The 20,206-nt window shown below is 37.7% G+C and overlaps 1 protein-coding gene across 1 annotated transcript in view; it reads left to right on the top strand.

Annotated features, from left to right (window-relative positions):
• The window catches only part of LOC102820687 (succinate--hydroxymethylglutarate CoA-transferase-like), a 1,213,992-nt gene that overhangs the window by 98,581 nt on the left and 1,095,205 nt on the right, over window positions 1-20,206 (top strand). Inside the window, 1 exon segment of the mRNA XM_006832262.1 lies at window positions 4,656-4,776. Coding sequence (XP_006832325.1) covers window positions 4,656-4,776 — 121 coding nt within the window.

The raw sequence follows: 20,206 nt of genomic DNA, 5'->3' as shown, positions 1-20,206 counted from the left end.
ACCATAACTCAAAAGCATCAATTCTTCTATGGTCTTCTTTATTCACTGTCCAGCTTTCACATGCATATGAGGTTATTGAAAATACCATGGCTAGGGTCAGGCACACCTTAAGGAGTATAATGCTTAATTTTAACTACTGTATAAGTTAGCTGAATCAGGCATACAGTAGAAGAATCAATGCATTTGAATTGTGGGGTTGGAGAAGAATATTGAAATTATCATGCACTGCCAGTAGAATCAACAAATCTGTGTTGGAAGGTGTGTAACTAGAATGTTCCTTAGAAGCCAGGATGTTGACACTTCATCTTTTATACTTTGGATATATTATCAGGAGGAAATAGTCCTTGGTGAAGAACATCATGCTTGGTAAAGTGGAGGATCCGTGAAAAAGAGGAAGACCCCCAATGAGATGGATTGACACAGTGGTAGCAGCCATGAACTCAACTGTAACAATTGTACAGGACCAGGCAGTGTTTTTGTCTGATGTGCACAAGGTCTCTATGAGTTGGAACGGATTCCACAGCACCTAACAACAACAAGTGTTCAGTTTTAAGATATCAGGAGGGAATATTTTTTATTAAGATTTAAATTTTTCTCCTTTTTATAAAATGTAGGCATTTATTGCTATAAATTTCCCTCTGCATACTAGTGTTTTTCTGTGTCCCAAAGTTTTGATATGTTGTGTTTTCATTTGAGTCTAGGAATTTTAAAATTTCACTTCTGATTTCTACTATGACCCAATAGTTTTCTGTTGTGTTCTTGTTAAGTGCCTGTGACTTGGTTATGACTCACAGTGACCCTGTATAGAGTTTCCAAGGAGCAGCTGGTGAGTTTGAACTCCCAACCTCATGATTAGTAGTCCACTGTTTATTTTGTAGTGTATGATTTAGTTTCCATGTACTTATTATTATTTTCCTTTTGTTGATTTCTAGCTTTATACAGTTGTGGTCAGAGAAGGTGGTTTGTATGATTTCAGCCTTTTAAAATTTGTTTAGACTTGTTTTGTATTGTAGTGTATGGTCTATTTTGGAAGATGATTCATGTGCGCTGGAGAAGAATGTGCATTGTTTGGATGCTGGGTGGAGTGTTCTACATATGTTGGTTAAGTCTCATTGTCCTATGGTTTTATTTACAATCTCAGTGTCCTTGGTTGTCATTTTTTGGGATGTTTTGCCTTATAAGTGAAAGTGATGTGTTGAAGTCCCCTACTATTACTGTGGAGTTGTCTAGTTCTTTCATATTAGTATTTGCTTCATGTGTTTTGGTGCATTGCTGCTGTTATTTTTATTAAATGCTGTGTAGTTTGTTCCGACTCAGAATGACCCTGTACAGGGTTTCTTAGGAGTGGATGGTAGGTTGTACCGCCAACTTTGTGTTTAGCATTCCAGTGCTTATCCTACAGTACTACACCAGGACTGCATATATGTTTATAATTGTTAGATCTTCTTGCTGCATTTACCCTTTTATTATTATGTAATGTCTTTCTTTATTTTTTCTAATAGATTTTGATTTGAAGTTTATTTTATGCTACATCATTATGACCACCTCCGCTCTTTCTTGTTTATAGGTTGCAAGGGATATTTTCTCAATTCTTCTGTTTTCATTATATTTGGGGTTTGACTTTCCTGGGGGGGAGGTGGGAGGGACGTTCTGTGTCTCTTCCTCATAAGCTCCTCTACACTGACTTATCCATTACCTAATAATTCAATCAGTGTGCATGATGATTGTTGTTTCGTGCCCTTGAGAGTTGATTCTGACTCCTAGCAACTGTGTATAGGGTTTCCGAGGCTGTAAATCTTTACGGGAGCAGAAAGTCTCATTTTTATCCTGTGGAGCAGCTGGTGGATTCAAACTGCTAAATTTTGGGTTAGCAACCCAACATGTAATCCACTGCATGACCAGGGATGTATTTCTATACTTCTCTAATATCCCAAGATGTCCTGGTGTGGCGCTGTGGGCTAATGCACTAGATAGCAAGGTCAGTTTGAACCACCCGGTTGGCTGTTCAAGGTCCTCAGAAACCCTATAGGGAGAGGAGAATACTTCAGAGCCATGAGAAAACACAAGGGGAGACTTTGCACATCTGGATGCCATGGATAAGCAATGGAGCTTCGTGGCTCTGTAGGATGTACACTGGACTATACAGGGTCGCTATGAGTTGGAACTGACTCGTTGGCATGCAGCATCAGCAGCGGCAGAAACGCATATACTCCACAGACTTAAAAAAAAAAAAATTTATTAAAAGTATCTGCATAACACAGTATACTGTGCATTGTGCAGAATATACGCAGCACAGAGGTGACTATTACAATAACCTAGACATGTTTGCAGCAGAGTCTTTCCTCTGTGTTTGCAGAAGGACCCGTAGTAGATAGAGGCTCAGGAAAATTTCTGGAGTAAATGTAAGTAGAACTGTAGCTTTGTGTTTTGCACTCTCCCCTATTCCAAGCAATGCTTAGTCGAATCATTAACATCAAATCACTGCAGTTGATTTGATAGGGCTAACTCGGGAGCATGCCACATAGATTTGCCTGCGTGAGGAGCAGCTCAATTGTTGGTGCATAAAATATCTAAAGTAGGTCTTGAGATTTGGGGTATATACTTGAAACCTTTTTATCTCTGTGCTATGTCTGAGTATGTTTTGCATGCTTCTCCTAACAAGCAGTCACCTGAACTATTGGTTTCCAGAGCTCTGGAGGTGACAGTTTATTTTCTTGAGATTCCTCCTAATACTTTCTCTTGTCCCCATCTTGTTACATCAGAGAATTCCAAATACACAATCCAAATCTGGTGACACAGTAGCATATTGAAACCCAATTTGTTTGTGTGTTTCAATCTAATGTTTATGGTAGTTCAACCTTTTCCATCTAGTGCAGAGGTTGTCAAACATCTGCTGGGGTCCAAATCAGGCCCACAGCTTGTTTTTTGTATGACCTACAAATAAAGAATGACTTGTGTATTTTTAAATATTGGTAAACAAAGTAAGGAAGAGTATATGACCAAGACTGTATGTGGCACACAATATCTAAAATATTTAAAATCTGAACCTTTATAGAAATTTTTTTTGACCTTGGAGGCCAAGATGGCCAAACTTTGTCTCTCATACTTCGGACATATTATCAGGAGGGATCAGTCGCTGGAGAAGGATATCATGTTTGGGAAGGTGGAGGGTCACAGAAAAAGAGGAAGACCCCCAGTGAGATGGATTGGCCAAGTTGGATCATCAATGGACTCAAGTGTGGCAACAGTAGTGAGGTTGGCTCAGGATCAGGCAGTGTTTCATACTGCTGTGCATAAGGTCACTATGGGTTGGTACTGACTCGATGGCACCTAACAACAACAAACAAATAAAGAATGACTTGTATATTTTTAAATATTGGTAAACAAAGTAAGGAAGAGTATATGACCAAGACTGTATGTGGCACACAATATCTAAAATATTTAAAATCTGAACCTTTATAGAAAAATTTTTAGGGAGCCTGATCTCCCACCCCTGATCAAGAGCCTTTTTCTGTTTTGTTAGCTGTATGTGGTGGTAGTTATGTGCTGTGGAGTCAATTCTGACCCTGCACAGGCTTTCCGAGTCTGTAAATTTCTACTGGAGCAGAAAGCCTTGTCCTACTCTCACAGGACCAAGAGTAGTTTCGAACTGCTAACCTTGAGATTAGCAGCCTGATTCCCAACCACTACATTACCAGAGCTCCTTAGTTGTGTGTAAGTATATCTAAATCTACGTCATCATGGCAATTAAAATATAAAGCATACTGTGGTGCTGTAGGATAAAACACTGGACCGCAAGGTTGTATTGAACACACAAGATTAGTGGTCCAAACTCACCAGCTTCTCCTTGGATACCCTATACAGGGTGAACGACGGCACTTAATAACATTAGGCACTGAGTGTATTCAAGAATTACTGTACTGAGTTTCCCTGTGTGGCCTAGTAAAATTTTGTGATGACTTAAAAGACTTAAAAATGTATACATGATTGAAATCTTGAGAATAATTTTAAGATTAATGTTTATAATGGTTCAGTGTTCTCTAATGCATGTAGTATTTATTGGTTTGGAAATGAAAATCTGGGTCCTGTTTAATGGTTTGTAGAAAACAATAGCTCATTAAGTACATTTGGAACTCGTGAGAAAGAAAGCATCTGAAAACTATGAAAGCATTTCAGAGTCAGGATTACATGTATTAAATGCCTATGTATTTGTATTGTAATGAGGAATATTGTATATAATAATGACAGAGTGGTAAAGACAGTGTATGTATTTTTTTGTAATGGTTTTGAAAGATGTTTTTCATGTATTTTATGTACTTACATTCTAATTTTTCTGAGAATATATTTGAACAGATTATGTAGCCTAGGTATTTCTTACATTTAAGGTAAATGAAATCTATGTGATTTCCATGGAATTTATTGAAAGATGTGTGATAGCCATTGTTTTATTGGCAGTAATACCTCAAGCAATTGCCCAAGGCTTTTTACTTCTATTTCATCTGCCCTGTGATTTTTATTTTTTTCTTTCTGGACTATTGTAAAATGAGGGTCAATTTTGTTTACGGAAATTCAAAGAACAGTTCGATCATGTGGGGATTTGTTGAAAGTTTGAAAGTCCCTTAAGCAGTCTGACTCATCTTTACCTCTCCCTTCAGCTTGCAGCTGTTTGTGATGTATTTGTGGAAAACTATGTCCCTGGCAAACTGTCTGACATGGGCCTGGGCTATGAAGATATAGACAAGATTGCTCCTCACATCATCTATTGCTCCATATCAGGTACTTCAATCCCACGGCCTCCTCAATGAGGAGGTTTTCCAATGCTAGTGTCTCTTTGTTTACATAAGAAACCTCTTGATGATGTTGACTTCCTTATGTGATTAAGCAAGTAATTTCTCCTCCACCCAAACCATTTTAGGGTACTGATTATCAACCATTAATTACTATTTTTAATATGCTTCATATCTTTATTGTTCATTTATATATTTCTTCTATGAATTGTCTGTTGCTGTTTTGTTGTTAGGGTGCCATTGAGTTGCTGTTTTGACTCATAGAGACCTTATGCACAACAGAATGAAACACTGCCCTGCCCCACACCATCCTCACACTGGTGTTATCTTTAAGGACGTTGTTGTTGCCCACTTACAATTCATCTCGCTGGGAATCTTTCTCTTTTTTGCTGACCCTTCACTTTACCAAGCATGATGTCCTTGTTCAGGAACTGGTCCCTCCTGACAACAAGTTCAAAGTCTGAGAGATGTAGTCTCGCCTTCCTTGCTTCTAAGGATCATTCTGGCTGTACTTCTTCAAACACAGATTTTTTTTTAGTTCTTTTGGCAATCCATAGTACTTTCAATATTCTTTACCAACACTATAATTCAAATACAATAAATCTTCTCCAATCTTCCTTTGCCTAACTTTTGCATGCATATTAGGTGATTGAAAATATCATGGCTTGGATGAGGTGCACCTTAGTCCTCAAAGTAGCATTTTTGCTTTTTAGCATACTTTAGCTATGTCTTTTGCAGCAGATTTGTAACTTGTATATTTGAACTACTGACCTTTCAGTTAGTAGCCAAGTGCTGATCCGGAGGGCTTCTTGTTTGTCTGTAGTTTTTGCCAATTTTTCTACTAATGTTTTATTACTTTTCTTATTTATTTGTGGACTTTTTCTATATTGCATTCATTAATTCTTAATCATTCATGTTTATTGCAAATAACTTTTGTGAGTTTATGACCTCTTATGACTCATGAAAGTCTAAATTTTTATGTTGTAAATCTAGTAATCTCTTTCCTTTTGCTTTCTTCAATACATTTAAGCCTAGAAAATCCTTTTCATGCAGAGATTATTAAATATTTTCCATATTCTAGAGTTTTAATGGTTTTGTTGTTTTTATTCTTTTTTAATCCATTTAGAGTCTCTTATGAATTGCATACACTGAAATTTTACTTAATTTAATTGCCAATTAAAAAAACATTCTATATTGACTAATTCATCCCTTGGTGATATTCCTTCATCATATGTTAAATTAATTGTATCTATCACAGTTTATTTTTATCTTTTTAAAGTTTTATTGTGAATTATGTGATAGTTTACATGGGAGAACATTAGTTTTACATTCATTCTATCATATATCATTTCATTGCCATGGTTACAATCAACTAATCAAAGGGTATACACTACAAGCCTGCACTCTGGTCATCAGCTCACAGTTTATTTTTATACTATCAATTCTCTGCTGTTAGATTTGCTTATCATTTCTTACATCAGTATTATATGGCTTGATAATTTTAGCTTATAATATAGTCATATAAATAGCTACATAAGAGTTATATGTTGTTGTTTTGTTGTTAAGTGCCATCAAGTCGGTTCCAACCCATAGTGACCCTGAATAGGGTTCCAACGAGCAGCTGGTGAGCTTGAACCTCCAACTTTGTGCATCAAACTGACTTTGAAGTCCAGCACATTAACCCACAGCACCACACCAGGACTCCAAAAGTTATATAAATATATGTTATATAAGTTAAAATTATCAAGCCCATGTAATATAGTTAAATCTTAAGGAACCCTGGTATGGTGCTATAGGAGAACCACTTGACCATAAGGTTGGTTTGAACTTCAAGGTAGGTGGTTCAAACTTACTAGCTGCTTTTCGGAAACTCTATATAGGGTCACTAAGAGTTGGAACTGATTTGATGGCACTTCACAACAAAAGTAATAGTTAAATATCTGAAAGGATAAGTTCCACTATTTGTTGACATTTAGATGACTCTTCTTGCCTATTTATTTTTCTAGATTAACTTTAGATACTTTTTTGTCAAGGGTCAGAATATATTTAACTAGGGTTTTTGATTGTAGTTTAGGATATGATTTCTTTTTTGAGCTTCCCCCTCCCACCTCTCATATTCCCATCTTTGATTTTGTAATTTAGAGTATGTCATTGTTGCTAAGTTGGTTCTGACTCATAGCGACCCTGTATAGGGTTTCTAAGGAGTGGCTGGTGAGTATGAACCACCGACCTTGTGGTTCAAACCGATCTTGTGATCCAGTGCATTATCCCACAGTGCCATACCAGGACTCCGTATAGAAAAGAGGCTCTTAAAATAGGAAGTTACATGAATAATTTTTATAATAAAAGTTCATAATATTTTCAGGTTTTATTCATTCATTCACCAAATATTTACTGTGAGTTATGATATGCCAGGTTGTATTCTAGATGCTGAGGATACATGAGTAACGTACACACCTTTATGCCCTCATGGATCACATTATAAAAAGGTAAGGAACTAGATGGCACGTATGAGGATAAATGAAAAGTGTTGCCACAAAATCATGAAAACCTTTATTAAAAAATAAAGATATGTAAGGTTATTGTTTCTTAACATACCCCTCATTTAGGTCCCCTTACCTGTAAAGGTGGTGTTTCCATCTCTCTAACCCTTCCCTGAGAAATTCTGTGATCTTTGACTGACACCACATGAAAAATGGCAGTTTTGACATCTTCAAGGGAATGAAATCATGTTCCTTTTAAATGTTCTTTGAGTTTGGAGAGTGAAAAAACAATCTGACAGGGCAAGATCAGGGATTTAGGATGGATAGGGTAAAGTTTCTCAATGAAGTTCTTGTAGGACAGCATTTGCTACCCTCAAAGAATAAGCAGATGTATTGTCATGATGCAAAAAAAAATTCTCAGCATAATTTTCCTGGCCTTTTTCTTGTTAGGGCTGTTTTCAATTTTCTTAACATCTCTTCATAATAAACCCCTGTGATAGTCCTGTGACTTTTGAGAAAATCTATTAAGAATTGTTGTTGTTATGTGCTGTGGTGTCGGTTCCAATTCATAGCGACCCTGTACATGGGGTCCAAGGCTGTAAATCTTTATGGGAGCAGAAAGTCTCATCTTTCTCCCATGGAACAGCTGGTAGTTTCGAACTGCTGACTGTGAGATTAGCAGACTGATTCATAACCACTACGCTATCAGAGCTACCCATTTAGAATTTTCCGAAACAGTTGCCATAACTTTCTGAGTTGACCTCTCTGCCTTGAATTTATCTTTGAGGTCTTCTTGACCTTCCTTAAAATTAAAAAACAGCAACAACTTCTATTCTATGTGTACAGAGTTCCTGTAAAATTGTTCAAAGTTTCATTGATTTGGGAATATGTCCACTTAGGTTTTGTTAAAAATTTAATATTAGCCTTGATCTCAAAATAATTATTTTTCCCCTGGTACAAAAAAAGTATTCTTTATTTTGAAGGCACCCTAACAAGACAAGTGTATTACTGAGATAATTTGTCTGTAGCCATCCACTGATCACAGAAACATGTTTATACATGTTTTGTTTGGAATAAACCTGTGCATGTTTGAACACGAACTCTAGCAGCAATACTTTTTGACTTACCTTCTTAAATGAGTTAGGTGGTTATAAGCTCCAGAGAGAAAATTACAGACAGGTAAAGAGGATTGGGTGAGAGAAGAGCTATTTATATTGGGAGTGGAGAGGAGACTTCATTGATTGTCAACAACTGAACAGAGTCTCCTGAAAGAAGTGAAGGAGTGAACCTTATATAGAGGTTGGCTATGAGAGTTTCAGGCAGGGGATACAGCAGTGTAAACAATCTGAGGTGAGTAAGTCTTGGACATACTTGAGGACCAACAAGGATGCCAACATGATCCAAATTATAATGATTAAGGGGAGAATGTAATAGGAAGAAACCCATGGTGAAGTTGGTGAGCCAGATCATAAAGAGCCCTATGGACTACTCTTAAGGAAGTTGATTTTTATTCTGAGTTCAACTGTAAGCTAATGGAACATTTGTTGTTGTTAGGTGCCATCAAACTAGTACTGACTCAAGGCAACCCTATGCACGACAGAATGAAACACTTCCGGATACTGGGCCAACTTCACAATTGTTGCCACGCTTGAGCCCATTGATGTTGCCACTTTGCCAATCCATCTTGCTGTGGGGTCTTCCTCTTTTTCTCTGACTCTTTATAGGATTGGTCAGAGAAAAAATATCTGACATAGTTTTTAAAGAGTCACTCTAACTATTGGGTTAAAAAATAATCTGTTGTGGGCAAAAGCAGAAACAGAACAATTAGAATGCCACTGAAGCATTCAAGGCTAGAAATGATGATGGTTTGAATTAGGGTAGTAGTGATGGAGGTGTTATTGTTGTTGTTAAGTGCCATCGAGTTGGTTCCAACCCATAGCGACCCTGTAGAGGGTTTCTAAGGAGCAACTGGTGAGCTTGAACCACTAACCTTGCAGTTCAAACCGATTTTGCAATCTAGTGCATTAACCCATACTGCCACACCAGGCTAATCCATACTTGTTGTTGTTGTTGTTGTTGTTAAGTGCCGTCGAGTCGGTTGGGGCTTTTAATTTTTAAGTACTGATTATACATGAATTTGCTTGATAAAGATATAAGTCCTATTTTCTACAAAGGAAAAATGGGCAGAGGGAATATAGCCTTTTAAAAAAAAGGTACGTGAGTCACTGACTATAAAGAAATTACAATTAGGATTCTGAATGTTTTTCCAAGGCAAGTGGACTTGCAAGTAGATCAGAAAAAGAGTAGAGTTAAGAATGAACCCAAGGTTTTGACCTGAGAAATTAGAAGAATGGAACAATTACAGAAATGGGCAAGATTGTTGAAAGAAGTTTTGGTGAGAAAGATATCAAGAATATGATTTCGACATGCCTAGTTTGAGATGCCTCTTAGACGTTCAAGTGGAGACGTAAGGTGAAAGTTTGGGTCTATGAATCAAGAGTTCAGGGGAGGTTGTAGTTTGGTATTTAAGAGCATATGGATGATATTTGAAGTCTGGGTAAGACCGCCTGGAGAATAAGTGTAGGTGGAGAAAGGGGCGCCTGAGCCTGAAGCACTTGTATAATTGGATATTTGGGAGATGACAAGGCCACAGTGAAGGAGTTTGAAGATAAATTTTCAGTGAAGTGAAAGGTGGCCTTCCAGAAGCCTAATGAAGAATGTATTTAGATTTATAGAAATTTTCATTCCTTTATTTATTTTAAAATAAAAAGCGTAGTGCATTTATTGACTACTTTACTGTTATTGGAAAACCTTGATTAGGTTGGATTTCTTAATTTCCGTAACTTCTCTAGTCTTGCTCTTGTTGAGAACCTTTGCTCATTTGTCCCCTTGTTTGGAACACTCTTTCTCTAACACACTTAGCTACTCTCTTTGTCTTTTAGGTCTCAGCTTACATACTTCTGGGTGGACTTTGTTTGCCTCTGATGGTTGGGTTGAGTGTTGTCTTATTTGCTTGTCTCCCCAACTAGTCTGCAGGCTCTTGCTGTATTCCCAACTCCAATATAGTGCAGAACACATTAGGGGAGTGCAGCAGCAATTTTTTGAATCAACGAATACAAAATCAGAACTTGACTAAAGAGTTTTTAATAGTTGCCATTTTTTTTTTTTTCGGTAATCCACTTTTTGGTGAAAAAAGTGAGTGGCTAAATCATGACGTTTTTCGAAAGAAACTTTCAGAGGGTAGCCTGAGGTTGGAACATAGTTAGTTAATTTGTTATTTTTTATATAAATAGATTCAAGCATAAAGTGATTATAAGGATGGTGAAGAACCTGGCCGTGTTTGTTCTCTTGTGCTATGAGTAGAACCAACTCAACGGCATCTAACAACAACAACAATGGTTTTTCCTGGAGTGTGGTGGCTCTGTAGAATAAGCACTGGACTGAGAATCACAAGGTTGGCAGTTCAAGCCCACCAGCCACTCCATGGGAGAAAGATGAAGCTTTCTTCTCCTGCAAAGATTTACAGGCTTGGAAACCTTGTACCGGTTACTATGAGTCTGGACCTACTCAATGACATTTACAACAGCAATATTACTGTCCTGGTGTGGTGCTGTGGGTTAATGCGCCAGACTGCAAAGCCATTTGAATTGCAAGGTCGGCAGTTCAACTTCACCAGCTGCTCCTCGGAAACCCTATACAGAGTTGCTATGGGCTGGGACCGACTCGATAGCACTTAACAACAGCAATAACAAACCATAAAAATACTGTATAACTAATAGACACAAAACTTGTGTTACAATACATATTTGTCTCTCATGCCTATGTCTGTGAATCGGCTAGGATTTAGCTGATCATCAGAAGGCACTTAGCTGGATTTGACTGCAAGGTGCATACTGGGTCCTGTGTGCTCTGCGTGTCTCTTTTCCTCATTTGTCCAGGGACTGCCAAACACATATTCTTTTTGTAATGAAAGGCCAGAGTTCAAGAGAACAAGCACATTTAAAATCTCTGTTCACATCACATCTATAACTTTTTTTTTTTTGGTCAAAGCAAGTCATGTGGTCAAGTTCTATACCAATAGATGGGAAGAACTACAAAGTCACAGTACGAAGGGTGTGGATTCTGTGAAGGATAAAGATTGGAAATAATAATGCATTTTTCTATATTGCCTGACCAAAACTGGAATTTTCATCTCGTTCTTAAATCCTGTACAGCATTTTAGTGTGACAAAGGGCCCTCGTAATAGATTATAGGTTTTACAATTCAGAAGTTCTCAGCTAAGGGGAGAGAGGTATGCTTCATATAGCTTCTAGTGATGGGGTTGTAGAAAAACAGTGATAGTTTATTCGCCTTTGTTTTCTGACAAGGAAACAGATCCAGAACGGCTAAATGATCTAAGGTCAGACAGCTATTGAAGTGGCAGGTGCGTTTATAACTCAGGTATCCAACTCCATATGATGAGGTTCTGTGCTGTCCACATTCAGAAATCTATAAAGTGCCACCATAGAATCTGATTCTAAGTCACAGGACAGCTTTACTTGAAAATAATGTATTTTGCCGTTCTCTTTTATTTTTCTGTTAATCATATTTTCAGTAGTGGAAGTCATTAATAGATTTACTAGGCAAGGATTCTGAATTTCAGTAGATTCTTCTGGAAGCAGAGGTCATTTATGAGTCATGAGTTTGTGTGTATACAAAGCAAGGCCCAACCCTTTTAGGAAGTCTGATATTCTTAGTAATCAGTGTTTGGTCTTTTAAAATTTTTTAATAAGACTGATTAGGTCAGTCTGAAATTGCACATGTTATGATTGGGATCCTAGAATTTCCTGCTGTTTCCCAGTGGTATTGCTGTCTTGTTAGTGTTGTCCAAGCCCAAATGATCTGTTCTCACTCACATGTTGGACTTATTGCTGATGAGAGTAATCTTAGAACTCCTGGAAGATTTACTTTAATGCACTCTGACAGTTGTGTGGTTGAGATTTCCTCAGTCTATGAAATGTGCTCCACAGGACAAAAATGCTAGATTGATCACAAGGGAGGAAGAACCCAATTATTTTTATTAGCATGGTCTTGGTATTGCTGAGGAAGTATAGAAAGAACCTTAGATGACAATGTTTAAAAAGCTATAATTCGCCCACTTTTTGAGAAAACGGCAGTGCTCCTGTGTATCACAGGCTAAAGAAACTCTTTAAAGGGATTTAGTTATATTTTCAAGAGCTTTTTTTTTTTTTTTTAAAGTGACCACCATGCTTATCTGTTTATACTTTCAGAAGTACAGTGGTATTTCCCCTAATATTATATTTCCCCTAATATTATGCATGGTGGTGGTAGTGTGCTGTGGATACGGTTCCGACTCATAGCGACCCTGCATAGGGTTTCTGAGGCTGTAAATCTTTACAGGAGGAGAAAACTTCATCTTTCTCCCATGGAATGACTGATAGTTTGAACTGCTGACCTTGAGGTTAGCAGCCCGACTCATAGCCACTACACTACCAGAGCTCCTTATTTTTATATATAAATTGTACTTTCTTAACTTTATATCTTCTGAGAATGTTATTGATTATAGAAATTTAGAATAAGAGTTCTCTCCACCACACTGGAAAAGCACACAGTGATTAAGTTCTCCTCTGCTAGCTGAAAGGTCAACGGTTTGAATGCACCTGGGGGTCAATGGGAGAAAAGACCTTGTGATTTGCTTCCATAAGATTATAATCCTGGAAACTGTAGAGTGCAGCTCTTCTGTGTCCTGTAAGTCAGTTTGAATCACAAGGTTCTGGTTCAAGCTCACCAGTTGCTCCTTGGAAATCTTATACAGGGTCGCTATGGGTTGGAACTGACTCTATGGCCCTCAACAACAACAACAACAACAACAACAACTATGTCCTTAAGAGTTGGAATTGACTAGTGGATACACAATAATCACCACATTGAAAACTTCTGTTCTTCATTGCTCTTTATTTATGGAAGGATAAATAGTATACTATGTCATTAGGATAGTTATATGGCAGTCATATTGTATATAAGGAGCTAATTTTAATAAAATTACCTGATTTTTTTTTTTTTTTTTTTTTCAGGAGGTGAGTTTGATATTGGTGAATCTACAATTCACCTTCCTTCTAGGCTCTTTCCTTGTAGGGCTAGAACACAGATTTCTGTTTGGGAAAGACCTCATGAGGGACCTCAGAATGAAATTCAGAGAGAACATTCTAGACTGAGAACCATTGCTACTTCTAAATGGAAAAACTTCCTGAGCTGTGTTTCTGAGAAATAGCAATAGGAATATTCTTGACTGATGCATTTAATCCATTTATGTTCAGTGTAATTATTGAAATTGGTTACTGCCTTTTTGCTGTTTGTGTGTGTGTGTGTGTGTGGTGCTGCTGGATTCTTTGTTCCACATAATTTTCTGCACTGAGTTCATTTTGTTTGTGATTTTTTTTTTTTTGTATTTTCAGTTTTGTTGTGCTGTTGTTAAGTGCTGTCGAGTCCATTCCGACCCATAGCGACCCTATATAGGGTTTCCAAGGAGCAGCTGGTGAGCTTGAATCACTGACCTTGCAGTTCAAATAATTTTGTAGTCTGTTGTAGGCTGAATGCATTAGCCCACAGCGCCACACCAGTACTCCTTTGTTGTGTTAATGCTTACTAAATCTTTCTGATTTTCCTTTTTTTTTAAAGAAAATTTGATGTGCAGGTATATTCGTTTTCTTTGAGATTACTCTTCTAATTATTAATATTATTCCCTATTTAAACAGTTTGTTTTATCTTGAAATCTAATTGAATATCTTGCCTTTTGGAAGTTCTGTATCTATACTACTTCCTCCTTATGGCTTGTTGTTGACTGTACTATAAATTGGTTTCTTTCATTCCCTATTTTCAGTCTTGTAGGTCTGTTTTAATTTTAATACTTCTCTATGATTAGCACTAGACTGTGAACCACAAGATCTGCATTTTGATCCCATCTGCAACTCCACAGGAGAAAAATGAGGCATTTTGTTCCCTTAAAGATTCAAAGCCTTGGAAGCCCTATACAGAGCTGTTAGGAGTTGGAACCAACTCAACAGCATTAGCAACAGCAACAACTTGGATTGAGTTCTGGGTGGTGTTGTCATATATGGTTACTGTCTGCTGTTGTTGTTTCTCAGTGCACAAATCATCCTTTAGCATTTATGTAAAGTTGGTCTTATTACAAATTCCTTTAATTTCTGTTTATCATGAAACATCCTAATTTTGCCATTGTACTTTAGAGCTAGCTTTGCTGGATATATGATTCTTGGTTGGTAGGTAATTTTTTTCTTGCAGAGTTTTGTATATTTCATCCCATTGCCTTCTTGGTTGCATGATATCTGCTAAAAAATCAGAACTCAGTCTTATTAGTTCTCCTTTGTTTGTATCTGTTCATTTTTCCCAATCTGCTATCAGAATTCTTTCCTTGTCTTTGGTTTTTGAGAGTTTGCTTATGATATGTCTTGGTGATTTTGGTTTTGGGTCTATCCTGTTTTGGGGTTGTTCAGCTTCTTGAATTTTTTTATCTTTCATGATGTTAGGGAAGTTTTCTTTCAACAAATCTTTGCCAATTTTCTCTGTGCTTTTTATAGTGTCTTCATGTTCTGGAATTCACATCATAAGTTGAGTTCCTCTTTGGTGTCCCACATAACTCATAGGCTTTCTTTGGATTTTTTTTTCATTATTTATTCTGATGGTGCTAGCATACTAGTATTGAGAGATTTACCTTAAAGCTCAATAATTCTGGCTTCCATTGCTTCTACTTTGCCCTTTAAATGTATTGTCTGTTTCTGAGATCTTAGTATTAATCTGGATTTTTAATTGCAGTTTTTGTATTATTTTGAAATTTGCATTTATTTTACCTATTTGCATTTATTTCATACTATTGTAGTATTTTCCTAAATTCTTCTATGATATTATCTGTGTTCTCCTTGATTTGATTGATCTTTCTATTAATCCATTGATGGTACCTAATTACCATTCTTTTGAATTCCTTTTCAGTTAGCTCCATTACATTTTCTTCCACATAAATGTTTTCTGACTCTGTATCTTGGTCATTTGTTTGAGTCATTTTCTCTGGTTTCTTCATGTGAACTAAAATTGTTGGTTGTCTCCAGGGCATTGTGGGGTCATCATATTAGTATTTAATTGATGTTTGTATATTCTCATGCTCTCACCAACTGTCATCTGTGGGTGTAGTTAGAGAATGGAAGCATGTGCACTGTTCTTGTTCGTCATTGGTTCTCCTCACTTTATGGTGGGCTTGGCTGGTGTTGGCTGCTGTCTATCATTGAGTAGGTGTATAAGAGCTGGCACTAGCTCTTGCTCAATGGGTAGAGCTTCAGAGAGTATGGTGTGACTGCACTCTATTGACAAGGTTTTTGTTTCCTGTTGGATGGGATAGAAAAAAAAACAAAACAAACACATAAGAAAAAGGAGAATAAACAAACAATGAAAAGAGAAATCAATAAAGGGAAAAAAGAAATAAAAATCATCAGCAGTTAGAAAAAAAGAATACAATATCTATAAAGACTTAAGAGGTACATGAAAATGGAGCTGTAAGAGAGAAAATAAAAGAAAGAAAAAATCATGTAAGAATAACTAAAGAAAGAGGGGAACAGGAAAGTGTTGCTACAGGAGAGAAAAAGGAGGAAACAAAAGGAAGAAAAACAACAACAAAGCAGAAAAACAGAAAAGAATAGAAAGATCAAAAGGGGGAAAAAAAAAGAAGAGGTGAAATGCGAAACAGAAGAGGAAAAGGACAAGAGTGGAGCTAGAAAGGATCAAATTCAGGAGAGAAGAATTCAACAGAAGAAGAAGGAGGAGAAAGAATAAATAAACAAAAACAGTGAAACTAGAATAGTAAAACCAAACCCAAAAAGAAAAATAAAACAACAGTGTAGCTGTTGGACCCTGAGAGGGGAAAGCTCTGGGGTGGGGGTGGGGCACCTGTAAGAGATGGGTAAGGAAGGGATATGACAGCAGTGGTCCTGGCCCCAGATGGAGTACCTATTGGCCTCCTTATCTATGTTCAGTGCACTCAATATGGAAGTAGTTTATGGAGACTCTTAATGGAGCTGGTTTCAGTGTCTGTTAGTACCACAGGGCAGCTGGGGGCAGGGTGACTGGTTAAATGTTCATCTGGTAGCTCTGTGGGTTCTGGAGTTGAGCCTGCCTGAATCCAGGCACCAAAGCGGCACATGGAAGAGGCACAGCTGGCCTCCCTCACACTTGCTTGGCTGTCAACCACGTATCTCCGAACTCCTGGAGAACAGGGTCTGAGCTGCAAGTGGATGAGGGTGGGAGGTGAGTATACTTCTGGTCATCAGAGGAGTATGGGGAAAAAGAAGGAATCACACCTTTCCTGTCTCATCTGTGAATCTGCTCTGCCAGGCCACTTTTTTTTCTAAACTTTCCTCTGTAGTTCAGGGTTCCTGGATTTTCACCTGTGTCTATTTAACTTTGTCTCTTGTATAGTTATTGTAGTGTAGTGATTATGAGTCGGGCTGCTAATCTCACAGTCAGCAGTTTGAAATGACCAGTGGTGCCACAGGAGAAAGATGAGACTTTCTGCTCACATAAAAATTTATAGCCTCAGAGACCCTATGCAGGGTTGCTATGAATTGGAACCATCTCCACGGCACATAACAACACACCATCATTATTGTAGGAGTCTGTGTTGTCTATCTGCCTACTCTTTTTATTTTAGGGTTTATAATATAGATCATAAAGAATGGATTATGCAGTTAATGATGGTGTGACAAATGGTGGTGAAAGACAAACTTGAAATTATAGCTTATTTTTTTATATTAAAATAATATTCCAGGAGGACTTAAGAAGTGAATATGAAAAGCAAAACTTTAAAACTTTTAGAAAACAATTATCAGAAAATATCTTTGTGACCTTAGAGTCAGGAAGAATTTCATAAACAATATGCAAAAAGTAAAAACTACAAAAGAAAAGGTTTAAAAACTTGACTACCTATTAAAATAAAAAAAATTCCATGTATCAAAAGGCAAAAAAAAAAACAAACAAACTGTGGAGACAAGTCACAGATTATTGGAAGAAAGATTAGAATCTAGAATAAAGACACTATTCCTTCAAGTCAAACAGAAAATGATGAATAGTCCAACAGAAAAATGGGCAAGTCCCAGAAAAGGAAGTCTGAATGCTTAGTAAATTAATGACCTAGTAGTCTTTATATAAACACCAAATAAACAAAAATAATACCCATTTCATACCTGTGAGCTGGGCAGATATTTAAAAGTCTGACAATACAAAAAGTGAATGAAGAGGGGAACTCTTAAACATTGTTGGTAGGACCTTAAATTGGTATAACTATGCTAGTAAAAGAATTAGGCAAACCTAGTAAAACTAAGTCTATGCTGTGACTAGCAGTTTCATGTCTAGATAAGTACCTACAGAAACTCTCAAAGATATGTCTGAGAAAACACAAAGGAAAATGTTCATAGCAGCATTAGTTGTAATAGCAGAAAGACAAAAAGTCAAATTAAATATCTTCAGTAGGAAAATTAGTAAATGTATAACATTAAGTGGTAGAAGAAATGAGGTGGAATTACTTAAAATCAACGTGGATGGGTCTTACAAACAAATCTTACACTTAATGAAAAAAAAAACAAGTTACAAAAGAAGATAAACAGAAGAATACTTGGTACATACAATTAGAATTTGCAAAATATTACATATTTTAAAGTAATTAATTCATGTTTTTAAAATATAAAGAGACATGTGTGATAATTAGCAATATGAAGCACAAGAGAGTAACTACCCCTGGGAGTGGAGAGGGAGTGGTATGACAGGAAGGAATACACACAAGATTTCCACTATTTTTTCAAAAGAAGCTGGCTGACTGGTGCACGAACATTTGTTATGTTATTCCACATGCCATTTGTAGTGCAGTGAATTGCTTAATATTTCTCTTCTGGCCATGCCTTTGTGGCTCCCTCTAAACAACTTTCCCCTGATGGGTTTGGGTAAGGTGATGATAGGTTATGTTTCAGTTATGAGTGATTGTTAACAGGTGAATTGTGAAAATTTGGAACTTTAACACGGATAGAAAATAATCCATCTTAGAAGCAAGAATGGAAGATCTCCCCACCATCAAGGAAGAAGAGCCAAGAATGGAGCATGTACTTTGGACCCCGAGATCCCTGCACATTGAACCTCCTTAGCCCAAGGACAGAAAGCTGTGACACTGGAGGAGAAGCAGAGGAGTGGCAGAGAAGCAACAGCAGCAGAACCAAGAGCCAGAGCACAAGACAGAATGGTGAACTTCTTGGCCCATGGAGCAAGTAAAGTTGAGTGTCTTTGGGTGGAAGGCTTACTTGTGCACTTAACTGGGGTACCTTCAGGCACTTAATTGGAGAGCTAGGTTTACTGACCTATGGAGCTGAGGCTTATGGTGGAGTGACATGCCCTGTGGGCATTTATCAGCATTGATAAACATTGCCAGGAGTCCTGGTGTGGCGCTGGGGGTTAATGCGTCAGACTACAAAGTCATTTGAGCTGCAAGATCGGTGGTTCAAGCTCACCAGATGCTCCTTCTGAACCCTATACAGAATATACTCGATGGCACTCAACAACAACAACAACAACAACATTGCCTGAGCAGGGCAGAGGCCAGGCCAAGGGCCTGAGGGCCCAAGAGAGGTCAACCTGTAGGCACGGAAAAAGGAGGGACTGTCCTGACTGGAATTGCTGTGCTCTGAATTATTTCTAACCCTGAATTGTAACTTGTTAACTTCCATAACACACACACACACACACACACACACAAGAGGAAGACACCCAATGAAATGAATTGGCACAGTGAAAGCTGCAACGGGCTTAAGCTTAACAAGGAATCTGAGGATGGCACAGGACCAGGCAGTATTTTGTTCTGTTGTGCGTACGGTTTCTATGAGTCAGAAGTAACAACTCAATGGCACCTAACAATAACAACTTCCCTAAGCAAACCTATAACTGTGAGTGGAGTGTCTGAGTCCTGTGTGGTTATGCTACTGAATTATGAAACTGAGCTGAGGAGAGGGTGCAGTGGGAGGGGTGGTCTGGTTTGTGGCATTTTTAGGGCCCTCTGTGGTAGTTACTGTGTGCTACTATAACACACCTGATAACTGGGGGGCACTGTAGGGTAAGCACACTACCACAATGTCAGTTTGAAACACGAGGTTGGCAGTTCAAACTCACCAGCTGCTTCTTGGAAACCGTAGTCAGAATAGATTCCATAGCACTTCACAACAACAACTATAACACAAATATCATATATGAGTGTTTTTAACAAACAAAAATGTGTTTTCATCATAGTTGAGAAATCGAAAAGTCAAATTTAGGGTGCAAATTTTTTTCTCTCCCTCAGCTCTGGAGGAAGGTCCTTATCTGGTCTGAACTTTTGCTTCTGGGAATCTTCATGTACTTGTCATCTTTTTTCTGCTGTATATTTTTTGAGTTTGTCTTTTAATCTCTTTTATATCTAAAATTATGTAGATATAGTATCTGTCTTTAAGTATTATACTGTCTGTTGTTGTTGTTGTGTGCTATGGAGTCAGTTCTGACTCATAGCAAACCTGTACAGGGTTTCTGAGGCTATAAATCTTTACGGGAGCAGAAAGCTTCATCTTTCTTCCACGGAACAGCTGGTAGTTTCGAACTGCTGACCTTGAGGTTTGCAGCCCGATTCGTAACCACTACGCTATGAGGACTATAAACAATTAAACTATACATGGCATAGACTCTACATATGGTGTGATGCTGTAGGATAAGCACTGGACTTTGAACCACAAGGTCGGCTGTTCAAACCCATCAGCTGCTCCTCAGATGTCGGGGTCTGACCTCGACATAGTTGTGTTGTTCACGAGTGTTTGGTTCACGAGGAGGGGAGATCCAGCGGCGATAGGGATAGCGAAAGAATAC

The sequence above is a fragment of the Chrysochloris asiatica genome, unplaced genomic scaffold, assembly GCF_000296735.1.
Source record: "Chrysochloris asiatica unplaced genomic scaffold, ChrAsi1.0 scaffold00006, whole genome shotgun sequence".
Lineage (NCBI taxonomy): Eukaryota > Metazoa > Chordata > Mammalia > Afrosoricida > Chrysochloridae > Chrysochloris > Chrysochloris asiatica.
Note: the sequence above shows the minus strand (reverse complement) of the source record. Positions and strands in the feature narration are given on the sequence as shown.